The sequence below is a fragment of the Sorex araneus genome, chromosome 3 (genome assembly GCF_027595985.1).
Source record: "Sorex araneus isolate mSorAra2 chromosome 3, mSorAra2.pri, whole genome shotgun sequence".
NCBI lineage: Eukaryota > Metazoa > Chordata > Mammalia > Eulipotyphla > Soricidae > Sorex > Sorex araneus.
Genome location: NC_073304.1, coordinates 65,481,313 through 65,496,431, shown reverse-complemented (window position 1 = coordinate 65,496,431; position 15,119 = coordinate 65,481,313). Strand labels below are relative to the sequence as shown.

General features: G+C 36.5%; 1 protein-coding gene across 3 annotated transcripts in view; it reads left to right on the top strand.

The window, feature by feature from the left end:
* ARHGAP5 (Rho GTPase activating protein 5) overlaps positions 1–14,882 on the top strand; it is a 92,762-nt gene extending 77,880 nt beyond the window's left edge. For all 3 annotated transcript variants that reach the window (XM_055130133.1, XM_055130134.1, XM_055130132.1), the window contains exons 4-7: positions 2,730–2,807; positions 7,951–8,082; positions 10,025–10,130; positions 11,329–14,882. In XM_055130133.1, the coding sequence (XP_054986108.1) occupies positions 2,730–2,807; positions 7,951–8,082; positions 10,025–10,130; positions 11,329–11,656 (644 nt within the window). In that variant the 3' untranslated portion in view covers positions 11,657–14,882. The remainder of the gene's footprint in view (positions 1–2,729; positions 2,808–7,950; positions 8,083–10,024; positions 10,131–11,328) is intronic.
* Positions 14,883–15,119: the final 237 nt, after the last annotated feature.

Sequence of the window (15,119 nt, the reverse complement as noted above, 5' to 3'; positions counted from 1 at the left end):
TAAATTCTTGAGCCATGGGGAGAAATTCTTTCCAAGGTTTTGCAGATTGATAATTGTATTGAAGGTTTTGCAGATTGACAATTGTATTGGGGAACCCTTTCAGCACTTAAGCCATTTGTAACTATCTGTGCCTTCACTTTTTGGACAGACTTGCCAATCAGAACTAAAAGCTGAGGGAGGGAGGGAGGGAGGGAGGGAGGGAGGGAGGGAGGGAGGGAGGGAGGGAGAGAGAGAGAGAGAGAGAGAGAGAGAGAGAGAGAGAGAGAGAGAGAGAGAGATTCACTACCTGAGAGAGGAGTGAATCTACACAGGTGTGTGTGTGTGTGTGTGTGTCCATTCTTGACCTAGGAGTGCATATTGGCTTCTCAAGTTCCCAGTATATGCATGAGCTCTTTAAAACTCTTATTTCCCACTATATCCTTTCCAACATTTTTTTTAAGTCTTTTCAGTTTGCATATTGCTAAATCTTGATTGTTGATTTGTTTCCCAGACTGAAACGAATACTCTGGCCTTTAAATTCCTGTGCAGTCATCTCCCTCCTTGTAACACTTATGTTGAGTGAAGAAGAGGCATGAACTTGTGCTGTTATGATAGCCTCCAGATAGGTTGAACTTCACAACCACAATTTTTTTGAGAATAAGATCTGTATTGCCCCTTCTGACATTGTAATCCTATAACCAGATTGCAGGCTACTGCCTTCATAATTGACACCAGTGTGGAGGTGGACAATTTAACGATTCTTTTTTATCAAATTGACTTTTCGCCAGGTAACAGAGTTGAATAAGTTGAAGTTTATTCTGCCCGTTTTGAGCAGCTCTTTAATTGTTTTTATGCAGCAAACATTGAAATTTTCTACTTCATTTCTTTGATTATACCATTCCCTATGGTGTTTATTGGTATACCTTAACCTCTGCTTTACCCTTTTGACTGGTTTGTTACTTATTTAAATGTGGCTCTGGAGACTCCTCAGATCTCCAAGGTTGCTATGGTGTTCTGGCACTGCAGGACAAAGGCAGCATCACATTCTCAGGCCCTTGTGGTGAACCATTGGATTGCCATTGAGGCCCCCGGACCTCTTAAGCACTACTTGGAAGTGCCCCTGTTCCCCACCCACCACCATAAATATTAAAAAAAAAAAAAAGTATGGGTTTTCCTTTCTTCCTTATATTGAGTTTGGTATTTGCTCATTAGATTCAAACTCATTCTTGTAAGAAACACCAGCAAACTGTCCTTCTAAGTGCATCCTGTTAGAGATAGGATATCAGTTTTTCTCTGTAAAGGAAGCACTGTAGCACTGTCCTCCCGTTGTTCATCAATTTGCTTGAGCAGGCACCAGTAACTTCTCCATTGTGAGACTTGTTATTGTTTTCAGCATATCGAATATGCCACGGGTAGCTTGTCAGGCTCTGCCTTGCAGGCAGGATACTCTCAGTAGCTTGCTGGGCTCTCTGAGAAGGACGGAGTATTACATGTAAATTATAAAACGTTACAGGAATATGTTTTTTCTCCTTATTTGTTTCAGGCCTAGGAAACTTGTCTTTCAAAAGTGAGTCTTTATCATTATGTATAAGAGCCTTTAAAATTGCATATCTTTCAGACCAGTAACTACTAGAAAATAATTAAATTTTAAGATTTTTCTGTCTGGATATTCAATACAGCATTATTAGAAGCACTAAGCAATAACAGAGGATAGCTGAAAAAATTGTGGTACATTTAGGCCACAGAAAATTCAGTCAATAAAAATTTGTCATAAAGTTAATATTGATTGATCTGAAAATACTTCACTATCATGTTGAAAGATCAATAGTGTGTGTGTGTGTGTGTGTGTTATGTGTGTATACAAAGACATCAAAGATATCTGAGAACAGAGACGCTAAAACAATAAGCATGGCTAACATGTAATAACATTGCTGCTAATTCTCCTAATTTTGACACTAATTTTCAAATTTTCACTAAAAGTAATACAGGAGACTGTTTTATTACTATTGTTTATTACTACCTGTCACTGAATTTAAAATTTTGGATTTTAAGGGCTGGAGAGACTGTGCTGCGTGTAGGGCAACTTCCCTTGCATGCAGTTGATCCAGGTTTGATCCACGTTTGATCCTTAGCATCCCATATAATCTTCTGTGCACCTCCAGGAATAATTCTTGAGTGCAGAGCCAGGAGAAACCTCTGAACATCGCCAGGTGTGGTCCCAAAACAAAACAAACCAGTCCACCTTCTCTTCACCATCAGGAGTTTCAACTGATGCCCGCTTTTATATATATTACATTCAGCAGTTTGGGCTGCTTATAGTGGGAGAAATGGGGGTGTGTGGTGTGTCTTCTAATTTTCCATGGAACTGGATGTCCTAAATTGTTTAAAAGTAAAAGTAGTTCATTAAGAACATATATATATTTATTTTATTTTATTTTTTTTATTTTATTTTTGGGTCACAGCCATCGTTGCTCAGGGGTTACTCCCGGCTCTGCACTCAGGAATTACTCCTGGTGGTTCTGGGGGACCATATGGGGTGCCAGGGATTGAACCCGGATCGGCCGTGTGCAAGGCAAACATCCTACCCGCTGTACTATCACTCAGGCCCCCAAGAATATATTTTTAAAATATTTTATACTGTTCTTGAATTTTCACTACCGTAATTTTAAAGTCACTAAAATGCATATAAAAATAAGTTTGTTACAGGTACCGATGCACATATAAAAACATACGTTTATTTTTTCCTTTAGGATTATGTACAGAAGGACTATACCGAGTTAGTGGAAACAAAACTGACCAAGACAATATTCAAAAGCAGTTTGATCAAGGTAAGAACAAAATTAAATGAAGTAAAACAATTTTTAATTATTTTTACTAATTATAATTTTGTGATAAGATTGTTTTTTATATGGATGTTGACAAGAACTTTAGTATGTGGTGTTAGATGTATTAGATAAAACATACATTTCTTTCAAATGAGAGACCTATATAAACCATTACTAGAACTAGAAAGGCAACAAATTGATTTGTAACAGATCTGCATTTACCTAATAATATATAGATGAGTATATACATAGATACACCTATATATGAATAAATATCAGATAGTACCTACTTAAAGATATAATTTAAATGTCTTTTTTACTTTTTTGATACTAAACCAAACAGCTAACCATTAGGAGAAAAAAAAAGGCTGACTTCTATACTCATATTAAAGTTATATATGAAACTAACATAGATATAAATTATAAATACAAAAGATAAAAGTAGGTATTGGGAGGGAAGAAAATGCATAAGTAATTTTCTAATCTTTTTAACGGCATTGAGAAACTGGACTACTTAGTACAAAGCTTTTCTCAGACTGTTCACTTTAAAGATAATAGATGAAATATTTTAAAAATCAAGAGACAAATTACCAATTTGGGAGGATGTAAAATTGTGGTGGATGGAAAAAAATCACTGTATCGCTGTTATCCTGTTGTTCATCGATTTGCTCAGCAGGCACCAGTAACATCTTCATTGTGAAACTGTTTTTGGCATATTGTATATGCCACAGAGAGCTTGCCAGGCTCTGCTCTGCAGGCAGGATACTCTTGGTAGCTTGCCGGGCTCTCCAAGAGGGACGGAGGACTTGAACCCGGGTCAGCCATGTGCAAGGCAAACGCCCTACCCGCTGTGCTATCGCTCCAGCCCATCCTTCACATAGTTACTACATAATCTAGGACATGGCAGAGCACTTACTGCACATGGGGCCACAGGGCCGGGTCAGTGTGAACAGGGTGAATGAATGGGAGACGCTGGCAGGCTGCTGGGATGCGATGTTGGGCAGGTGACTCTGTATGCAGGGAGATGGTTGGCTGCCAGTTCCAATCATCAGACAGAGCCGGGAACTGACGGGCTCACCCAGGAAAAGTGAAGAGGCAAGGCTGTAGAGGAAGGGAAACGGCGGGCTGGGGACCTTAGGAGAGCAGGTTCATCTACTGAGGCTTGAACAATCAAGAATGAATAGAGCTCGGGGCCAGAGCGATAGTACAGCGGGTAGGGTGCTTGCCTGGCATCCAGTTGGCCAGGTCAATCCTCAGCATCCCTTATGGTCCCCCAAGCACCTCCAGGAGTAATTTCTGAGTACAGAGCCAGAGATAACCCCTAAGCTTTTCTGGGTGTGGCCCCCAAACCAAAATAAAAGTAAAAAGACTAAGCAAGTGAGCAGCTGACCAAAAGGATCATATCTGAGAGGTGGGGAAAGGGCAGAACCGTGAGAATAGACAATGTGGTCAATACGGCCCCTTCCGCAGAGGACCATGGCAATGGAGAACTTTGTCAGGAGGAAAACTGGAGGGGGGGAATCCTAAATTAAGCACATTCTTCCCCCAGCCCCAAGTTCAGGAAGAATTACTTTTATCGCTGGGTCCCTGCCTAGTCCCTCCCTAGTCACCTCCACTAATTTGAGCTCTGCCACTGACCAGCATGTGATTCAGTGGGCACTTCCCCTTTGCTTCTGGACTTTTCCCCAGAAGGGTGAATGAGGAGGCAGAGCCACAAACACAACAGCACTTTCTTGACAAAGAAGGGTGAGCCTCTGCTTTCCAGCCCTCCTCACCTAGAGACACCTAGAGGTTCTCAAAGCTTCTAACCTCTGAGCTGGAAGGGAAAATTCTGATTTTGCCTGGCCACTCACTGGTGGACCACTATCCTGAAGGACAGTCCACTGGAAAGGAGCACCCCAGGCTCTGGACTGTGTTCTTGAGAAGGCTCATCATGCATATGCTACCCTTCCATTGAGGGCTGTTGCTTGCAAAGCGGCTGGGTTTGAGGAAGAGTGAAGGCTGGTGGGACTAGAGCGATAGTACATCGTTTGCCTTGCATGTAGCTGACCTGGGTTCAATTCCCTCATCCCATATGGTTCCCTGAGCACCGCCAGGAGTAATTACTGAGTGCAAAGCCAGGAGGAACCCTGTGCATTGCCAGGTGAGACCCAAAAAGGGGGGTGAGGTGGGGGAAGAGTAAAGGCTGGTTATTCCTGAGCTCCGAGTGTAATCTTCCAAACAAATCTCAGACCCCTCTTGCCTTTCCTGGACTCATTTGTAAGTCACAGGGAGTGGACGGGTTCTAACACGGAGGACCAAGGACAGGAAGAACATAGGGAGACTTTGTCTCTTTTCAGTTTTTAACTGATTTGACGAATTGATTTTGACTTTCTCCTCAACCTGGTGGTTCAGTTATCCCCAGTTTATCCCCAAGAGGGAGGCCCAGAGAGGAGAAGTAACTCACTTCAAAGCTTTCTGTTTCCACCACACCCTCCCCAACTCTGCAGTGAGTGACTGGGGCTGTGAAGAGGTGCCCTGGCCACCAGCTGATTTGGAAGGAAATGTCTCTTCCTAGTCTACACTGGCCTGCACTGGTCTGAAAGGGACATAGGTTTCCCCACCACCACTTCCTCACAGACCCTCAGGAGTTCAGATTTTCCCACCTCCACCCCACATTGGCTACTGTGCTCATCAGTCTCAGGATATCTTTATGAGACTAAATTTTCCAGTTTATCAATATAGTATATTTCTCCATTTATTTAGATCTTTTATTTCTTTTATTAGCATTTTAGTATTTTTAGTGTATATATATGTCATACAATATATACATACATATGTGTGTATGTACGTGTGTGTGTGTGTATATATATATATATATATACATACACACACATATATTACTCCTGATGTGTTGTTAGTTCTAATACTTTACTATTTCAGCTTGCTTTTTGTTTTTGGCCCTTGCCCGGCTGTGCTCTGGGCTTACACCTGGCTTGGCTTGGAAGAGTTTATGTGGTGCTGGGGATCAAATCTGGGTAGGCTGTGTGGAAGAACAGAATTAAACCTGCAGCATTTCTCATTGTACTATCTCTCTAGCCTCTACTTAAGTTTTTAAAATCATGTAAGTTTCATATTTTAAATTTTGACTTCCATGTGCTCATCACTAGGTATAATTATATATAATTCTATTCAGTATTCAATATAGTACATCATATATACTACATCACATATACTATATCCTTCACATATAGATTAAAAATACTCAGGAAAAATTTGAACCAATATGAGTAATATGAGGGTGCTCAACCGTTTTACTCAAAATAAATCAAAATTTGGGACTAGGCAAATAACTCAGTGGGTTAGGAGGTCTGTTTCATTTCTCCCTTCCTGCCCTGAAAAATGGAAAACTTTAAAAGGATTGTATTTTATTCTCAATGTGAAAAATATTTTTGCTAGAGTATTATGCAAACATAAAATTTATGCAAACATAAAATTTTAGTTGTGGGTGCCTTTTGGAAATTTGTGTGACTTTTCTAGAGAAATATCTATTACACTTATTTATGTTACAGGTTTTTTTGGGTTTTTTTTTGTTTGTCTGTTTGTTTTCTTTTTGGGTCACACCCGGCAATGCACATAGGTTACTCCTGGCTCTGCACTCAGGAATCACCTGTGGCGGTGCTCAGGGGACCATATGGGATGCTGGGAATCAAACCCGGGTCGGCCGTGTGCAAGGCAAACACCCTACCCGCTATGCTATGTTACAGTTTTTTAAAAGTAGTGGGCATCCGACTTATTTTTTAAGCTAATGTTCTCCCTTGAAACATGTATCTCACTTGGCTTGTCTGTCTTTGTCTGCTTTCTCTTTCAAATTCTTATTCTCTCTTGAACACATACTTCCTCCATTTCTGCCAACCCCTTTCGTTTTTCTGTTTTCAATAAAAACTTCTTGCTTCTCAGTGGTGGGATTGGTGTTTTAATAATACCTGTAATGAAATGTTGTGAAGTACGTTTATGAAAATAATATATATACATATATGTGTGTATATATGTATGTGTATATATATACATATATATATATAAACAAACTTTCTTCACCAAAAATATTGGGCATCCACCCGATGTGTTCGTAAGTACTGATTTCTATGTCAGATAATGAAAACTTATATGTTGAAATGGTAAAAATTGTATTTCTTCATTGTAGTAAAGAAAAAGTTGATTTTTCACAACAAATAAACCATACAATTAACCTTCAGTATGTTTAACTTTTGCTTTTACATTTGCTTTGGGCCCACACCTGGCAATGTCCAAGAACTACTTCTGGCTTTGAAGTGCTCAGGCATCATCCCTTGTGATGGTTGGGAGACCAAATATGGTGCTGGGGATTAAGGCTGACCTAGGTTCAATCCTGGTCCCCTAAGCACTACTTTACTGATAACTTTAGTCATAAACTCACATATTTTTGTTCAAATGTAAATTAAAGTTCTAAACTTAAATTCCACTTTTGTTGGGGCTGGAGTGATAGCACAGCAGGTAGGGCATTTGCCTTGCACGCGGCCGATCTGGGTTTGATTCCCAGCATCCCATATGGTCCCCCAGCACTGCCAGGAGTAATTCCTGAATGCAGAGCCAGGAGGAATCCCTGTGCAATTCTGGGTGTGACCCAAAAAGAAAAAAAAATTCCATTTTTGTCTATCTCCTTCGCATCTGTTTTAAATATCTTATATAAACAAAGTATTTTAAAAGATAGTGTTCTTGGTTCAGATGTTAAAGTGCTTGCCTTGCATTTGGCTTACCCCAGTTTGATCTTTTGTAGCACACTGTCCCACAGCACTGCCAGGTGTGACCCAAAAAACAAAAAGGAAAAAAATTTTTTTTACTTTCTCCCAGTCTTTTTTTTTTTTTTTTTGAGAATGCAGTCATAATAGCAGAAATATTGCATTATTGGTCCTTCTTCCCTAATCTAGTTCGTAAGGCAAACATTAGAACAATAGGAAGACAAGTTAGCCTATAAAAAAAGGTTTAATGTGAATAGCTTAAATATATTGGCTATAATGTTTTTAATACAATTATAAAGTTATAACGAAATACATTTAAATCTTATAAGTATCTGTACAATAAATTAAGGGTTTTTTATATAAATTAAATTCTGAACTTTGTCTTCTAGATCATAATATCAGTCTGGTATCAATGGAAGTAACAGTAAATGCTGTGGCTGGAGCTCTCAAAGCCTTCTTTGCAGATCTGCCAGACCCGTTAATTCCTTATTCTCTTCATCCAGAACTATTGGAAGCAGCAAGTAAGTATAAGTGTTTTTGTTTTCTTTCTTAAGGGATAATGGTAGCAGTTTAAGTTAAAGAAATTAACTTTACCTCCAAAAAGTAAAGCAGGGGTCGGAGAGATAGTGCAACAGGTAGGTATACAGCTTTGATCTCTTGACACCCTATATGGTTCCCCAAGTCCCACCATGAGTAAGCCCTCAGCAATGCCCGTGGGAGGGAGAGGGGGGCCAGGGAGGGTAAAGCAGTAACATGCCTCCTCGGTTTCATTATTGATTCTTACTTTAGCATTTATCCACTCTTTGTTTCCTTGGGGGGGGAGGCAGTTTGTTCCATACCTGGCTGTCTCAGGAATCACTCCTGGCGGTACTCAGGGGGGTCCATATGTGGTGCCAGCAATCCAACCAGGTACAGCTGCAATCAAGGCAAGCACTTTACTATCTCTCCTGTCCTTATCGAGATATTTCATGAGTCAGAGAGATGAGTCAGAGAGTCATTTGTTACCTGGAAGATGAGAAAAGATTTGAGTATCATATCCTAGTCCTTAATCAACATTTGTATTCTTAATGTTTAAAGTTAATGTAGTTTCTTAAAATTTTCTTTAAGTGAGTCTACTTTCTGATAATTTTGAATGTAAAAAGTTTTCAGTGAATTTTCATAACTATATTGCTAGAAAATTTATAGTTATTTTATTATATATACTCTCATTAGGATTAGGAAACTGATTCAGTTAGGGGTATTTTTTGTTGTTGCTTTTTGACCATTATTAAGAGTAGTGGGAAATATGACAACTGATTTAAAAGTAGTACATGGAAGGTAAAAATTCCTTGTACTTGTTTATACCAACTACTTGCTTAGAACTTTGGTTGGTGTGTAAATTGACCTAGTCTAGAGGAGAATCCATTGTTAACTTTTGGAAAAATTGTTTTCATATTTATAGCAGATGGACTGGAGCGATAGCACATCGGCTAGGGCATTTGCTTTGCACACAGCTGACCCTGGTTCGATTCCTCCGTCCCTCTCGGAGAGCCCGGCGAGCTACTGAAAGTATCCCACCCGCACGGCAGAGCCTGGCAAGCTATCCGTGGCATATTCGATACGCCAAAAATAGTAACAAGTCTCAGAGTGAGACGTTACTGGTGCCTGCTTGAGCAAATCAGTGAACAACGAATGGGACAACAGTGCTACAGTGCATTTATAGCAGAACCACATTTCTCTTATTTTTTTCCATAATCTTCATAATAGTACATAAACTGAGTTAAATGCTTATACAGCTTTGAAGGAAATTTTTTCATACATGCATGAATTTTAAAGATTACTTGATGATTCAGACCATTTGGTGGCAAACTTGGCTTACAGGCTAAGTTCACTTTGCCCCACTGGGTTTTGGAAAACTTGCAGGCTGAGAATGGTGTATATGTACTCTTTTTTTCCCCTCCTCCTCCCTTCTGTACTGAGACCTCGATATTTGAAGTATACACTATCACTATACTGTATCACTGGCTCTATTTAAATGATCAACATACAGAGAAAATGTCATGACATAGTAAAATATGTGAAATTCAAAAGTTTTTGGAACATATCTGTTCTCATTTGTTACATGTCTGTGGCTGCTTTGTGCTTAAAGCTTCTGGGTTGAGTAGTTGTGCCCACAAAGTCTATGTTTTCTCTTTGTGTTATGAATAATAAAAGCCTAGCAATTAATGTATAATCAGTATCTAGAGATAGGAATTGCTTGAAGCAGTTAGACTCACTTCTGATTAAAACTGAGATTCCATTGATTAACATTACTTGCAAAAAGACATGTTTTTTTGAGTAGTTTTTAGCAGGTTCTTTAATTCTCTCAGTATCCCTTAAAAATATTTATGGTTGCCCCTTATAATAAGTAGGACAAGCCAGAAGTTTACTCAATCTTTTAAAATGTTTAGTTGTACACAAATTCTTTACTATTTAATTTTACAGAAATCCCGGATAAAACAGAACGTCTTCATGCATTGAAAGAAATTGTTAAGAAATTTCATCCTGTAAACTATGATGTATTCAAATATATAATAACACATCTGAACAGGTATTTTAATTTTGTTTTTTTGAAAATAAAGTTCTCAAACATGTAGTTTGCTTAGTAACTCTTAAGATAAAGTGACATTAACAGTTTCCCCCAAAAAATTGGGTGATGATTTTTTTTTTTTTTAATTTATTTTTGGTTCTTGGGCCATACCCAGCAGTGCTCGGGGATTGCTTCTCGTGCTGTACTCCTGGCTGGGCTCAAGGAACCTTATGGGGTGCTAGAAATCAAACCTGAATTGGTCATGTCCAAGGCAGGCGCTCCACCCAGTATACTATCTCTCTGGCTCCAGGGAGTAAATTTTTAAAAGAATTTTCATCAAGTTGTATAAAGAAAGATAAGTTACTCTTTGTGCAGTGGACTGGGTAGGAAGGTGTTGTGGTGTTCAGTGACTACTCTTGGCAGTGCTTTTGGGATCAGAATGGGATTTCAGTTATCAAACCCAAGTCAGAGACATTCAAAGCAAATGCCCTACCCACTGTGCGTGCTATCTCTGTGGCCCCAGTCTATTGCTCTTTTTGGTATCTGTAATGATTGTGTGTAGTAAGTACATTTCTTTTTTATCACTTTTTATTTAGCATCACACTTTTACAGGCAGAATTTTGGGTATGAAATTACTGTTAACTCAGCAAAACTGTTTGAAAATGGGAAAATTGGTTTAAATAATTAGATAATTTGCAATGTCACATAATAAAAGGACATGTTTTATGACTAGTCAAAGCCATATTAATGGGTTCCTGTTAACATTTCTGATTTTGTGTGTTGTATGGGTTTTTGGTTAGATTTCGGGTGTTTCCAACATCAGTTCACCTAGATGGCATACCATCTTTTAACTTCTCGCAATAGTCAAGAAATTTAGTCATGCAATTAGAATTTGTTTCTATTCCAGAAGCTCATAGAATTTGTCATACAGCATTTGAGGCAAAGAGCTTCTGCACATAAAGGGCTTCTATAAGCAAAGTTTTGATTTTTTAATTTTCAAGTTCAGGCACAGTATTTTTAAAATACTTTGTTTAGCATGAGAAATGAATTTTACTGCTCTCATATTGCTAGAATGTATTGAGCATAGAATGCCCATGAATAGAAATATTTAAAATTTGAAAATAAGTCATGTAAGACTTATTCCCAACTCCAGGATCTTTCATTGCAATGAGTTTTTGATTGATTTCTAATGTTTTTTTTTTCCCTGTCATAATTTCAGGGTTAGTCAGCAAAATAAAATCAACCTTATGACAGCAGACAACTTATCCATCTGTTTTTGGCCAACCCTGATGAGACCTGATTTTGAAAATCGAGAGTTTCTGTCTACCACTAAGATCCATCAATCTGTTGTTGAGACATTCATTCAGCAGTGTCAGTTTTTCTTTTACAATGGAGAAATTGTTGAAACTGTGAATACTGTGGCTCCTCCACCATCTTCAAACCCGGGACAGTTGGTGGAACCAATGCTACCACTTCAATTACCACCACCATTACAACCTCAGCTGATACAACCACAGTTACAGACGGATCCTCTTGGTATTATATAAATAGGAAGTGATAGCAGATAGCCTGAAATTGGACAAAAAGCAAATCTAAGCATGCATGTTTCAGGGTTTAGTAGTATACTTCATGTTTCTTACAGATAATTCACATTCAAAATGATGAGACATTTTCTCTTTGGACTATATGGTATTCCTTATTCATTTACATTACAAATTTTAAACCTGTGATAAGCATGACTGGAGAGATTTAATTTTTTATAAACAAAAATAGCTATAAAATACAAAGCTGCTGTTGCATGCAACCTTATTGCAATCAGTATATCATTCCTGTGGCATTTTCTGTCACATTATATTGTGAATAAAATTTTTCTATAGAAATTAAATGATTTAAAACACATATATGAAACATTTAATGCTTTTCAGCCTGCTTTATGGCTGGTTTTGTTATTTGATGTGCTAATTTGGGCAAGTTAATTTACATTTTAGCAGTCTGTGTAGCTAACCAAAAGCCCAATAAGTATTTTTTAATTTTAGGCTACTTTTGCCGTGTTTAAGATGTTAATTTGAAAGAAAGGAAAAAAATTACACTTAACATATTTCTGCACCTTCATCTTCTTAGTAAACTTGTGGATGATTTTGATGAGGGGTAAATAAACATTTCTTGTACACACACATACCAAGGACATGCTTGTGGCTAAAGTAAATTAATAATGTTGTGCAAAGGATAGTTGTCTCCAACTCATTTTTTACAGTCCATGATAAACATCTTGTATACTGTTAATTCTGTAAACAGATGCATGTTCAAAAGATCTATGATGGTCTTGTAATCTTAATCTAATATATTTTAGATATTTTAATTTTTTTCCCTCTTGGGAAATACATTTAGTATAGTGTAGAAAATAATTCATGACATTTTCATATAAGGTTATATAACTTTTCATACATAAAACAAAATTTGTTGTAGAAAATTCTTTAAATCAAACATTTTAATCTAGGAGTTCAAATTAATCTGTTCCTTGGATCTATTTTTATGTGCCCCTTAAAAACATATCCAAAAACCATTGCTAACTTAGCAATAAAAATACTTTGGGTACTGACAGCCTCTTTGGAGTGTATATATATATAAGTTGCAAACTTGTATTCATTTTTTTTTTTCAGTAATATGTCATACTAAAATCCTTTTGCACCATATTTTAACAGATTTTTTTGTTGTTGGTACCAGATTTGCTGTAAATGACTGCTGCTTTTGGGATTAAATTTTCTGTTAGTGAAGATATATCACCAGAACACTAAATTACAGATAAATTTTTCAAAATACATGGCATTGGTAAATATGTTAGGCTTTGCTCAAAATCTGTTCACTATCAAACCTTGCCCTCCCCCCCCAAAAGTGAAAAATGGTTTGTCTTTCAATGCTAGGTTATATTTTGTGTAGTAAAGAGAAAATTATTTGGTCCATGTTGTAATCTTCACTCATATTGCAATTTTAAAGTTCTCTGATGTGTATTATACTAAATAATTTTGAGATTCAAGGCTCCTAAGAGTTTGATTTGCTACATTTTTATCTAAAAATAAATACTGTCTTTCCCAACTGTCATGTCCTAGGTATTGTACTTCTAATTTTGACTTCAGAACAAGATGTTGACATGAACCAGGCTGCTGTTTGAAGTACATGTATATTATAAATTATCTTATTTGTGTTATAGTCTTACATGTTTATTATCTTTTCTAAGAAAACAAAGTCCCTATTATTCCTATTGCAAAGCACACAGGAATTAAGAAAGTACAGTAATTTTTAAAAGAAAAATCCGGTAAATGTAGTATTCTTAACTTGTTCTATATTACTTATACCTATTGTCTATATAGCTTTAATTTATAGCTGTCAGTTTAACATTGGCATGTCTGGCAAAGAAAATTAAACTTTAAGAGTTTTATAAACTGTTTCTAGGTTGCTAAAGAATTTATTTTTCTACTATATATGGTATAGACAAAGCTCAACACTATGTACAGGAAAAAAAGCCTGACTATTTCTTTGGAAGTAGACTGAAAGAATTTTCAGAACCGTTCATGTCTTCAAATCATTTGACCATAACTTTGCTATTGTAATATGTGAATCTTGATTTATTTAAGCTATTCTCTTTTATACTTTGTTAATTTAACTTTCTTGTGCATTTAGTACCACTTTTGTTATTAGAACTAGCATTTACCATTTTCTACATTAACTATTTTACACCACCCCCAAACTTATCTTCACTTTTCTATGCATTCTATAATTGATTTGACAAACTTAGTTGTGGGTTGCTTAACCTATTCTACATTTGGTTCAATTAACTAGTAAGTTACAGTTAATTGAAAATTAAAGTACAGTTCAAAGCTCAGTCTGTTACACTGAATTGATTGCGTTTATTTTCGCAAAGGGGGTAGATGTTTTTAAATATTAGAAAAATCTAAGAACAGAATAATATAATTAAACTTTTTCTGGTAAGATGCTAGAAGGTTTCACTGTTTAGGGACATATGAGACATAGTCTCAAATGATGAAAAAATAGTAGCTAGTCTCATAATTATGGGTAAACATTAAGGCATTATATTTTACAATTTTAAATAAAATTCCATCTACATACATATTCATATGTTGCCATTGTTTCATTTAAGCTTCAGTGCTTGTACTCCTTACAATATTGTACTAACAGTATCTAGATTAGTAATATAAAGAAGCATAATGCTACTCTTTCAGAATTTCAATAGATTCATTGAAAGTTTTATTCAACAAATATTTATTGGTGTATACAATTTTAAGTACAGAATTCCAGGTACAATATATTTCCATTTAAATTGGTATTGGTTGGAAGTGCTCTTTTCCCCCTTAACATTTATCAATGTAAATACTGTCGGCTACAGCAATCTAACTTAGCAGAAAAGCAGCTTTTATTTTCCATACTGTATGTAAATAATGTAGACTTTTTTTGAGGTGCTGGAGTTTAATTTCTAATATCTCATATTTTTTAAATAAAGGGAACAGTTGGAATAAAACTTAGGCCTTAGCTTCCATGGTGATTTTTAGTTTTTTATAAATTAATAATTGTGATGCTATTTGTCAACTGGATATAAAAATATATATATAATTTTAAAAGGTCAAAGTGCTTTGTTTGTTTATAATTAATGTAATTTTGTGCTCCACCCACAGGATGCTGCAGTAAATTAAATATCAGTGAAGCTTCTGCTGTATAAAGAATGCTATGAATAAAACTAAAGAAGCTTTGTAATTTTAAGTTATAGTTGCCTCTAATTTTACCATTTTGTTAGTAAGACTTGGCTAAATTTTTTTTTTGCATAAAATAGGAAAATAAAAATTAAATGTAAGTACAATTAAAATTTCATTAGGGACCTTTTACTTCCTTGTGAAAGGAGACCAAAATTGTGTGTGTGTTTGTGTGTGTGTGTGTGTGTGTTCACACACAAAAATATTATAATAATGTTCAAGAAAATAAGATTGCATAGTTCTAAAA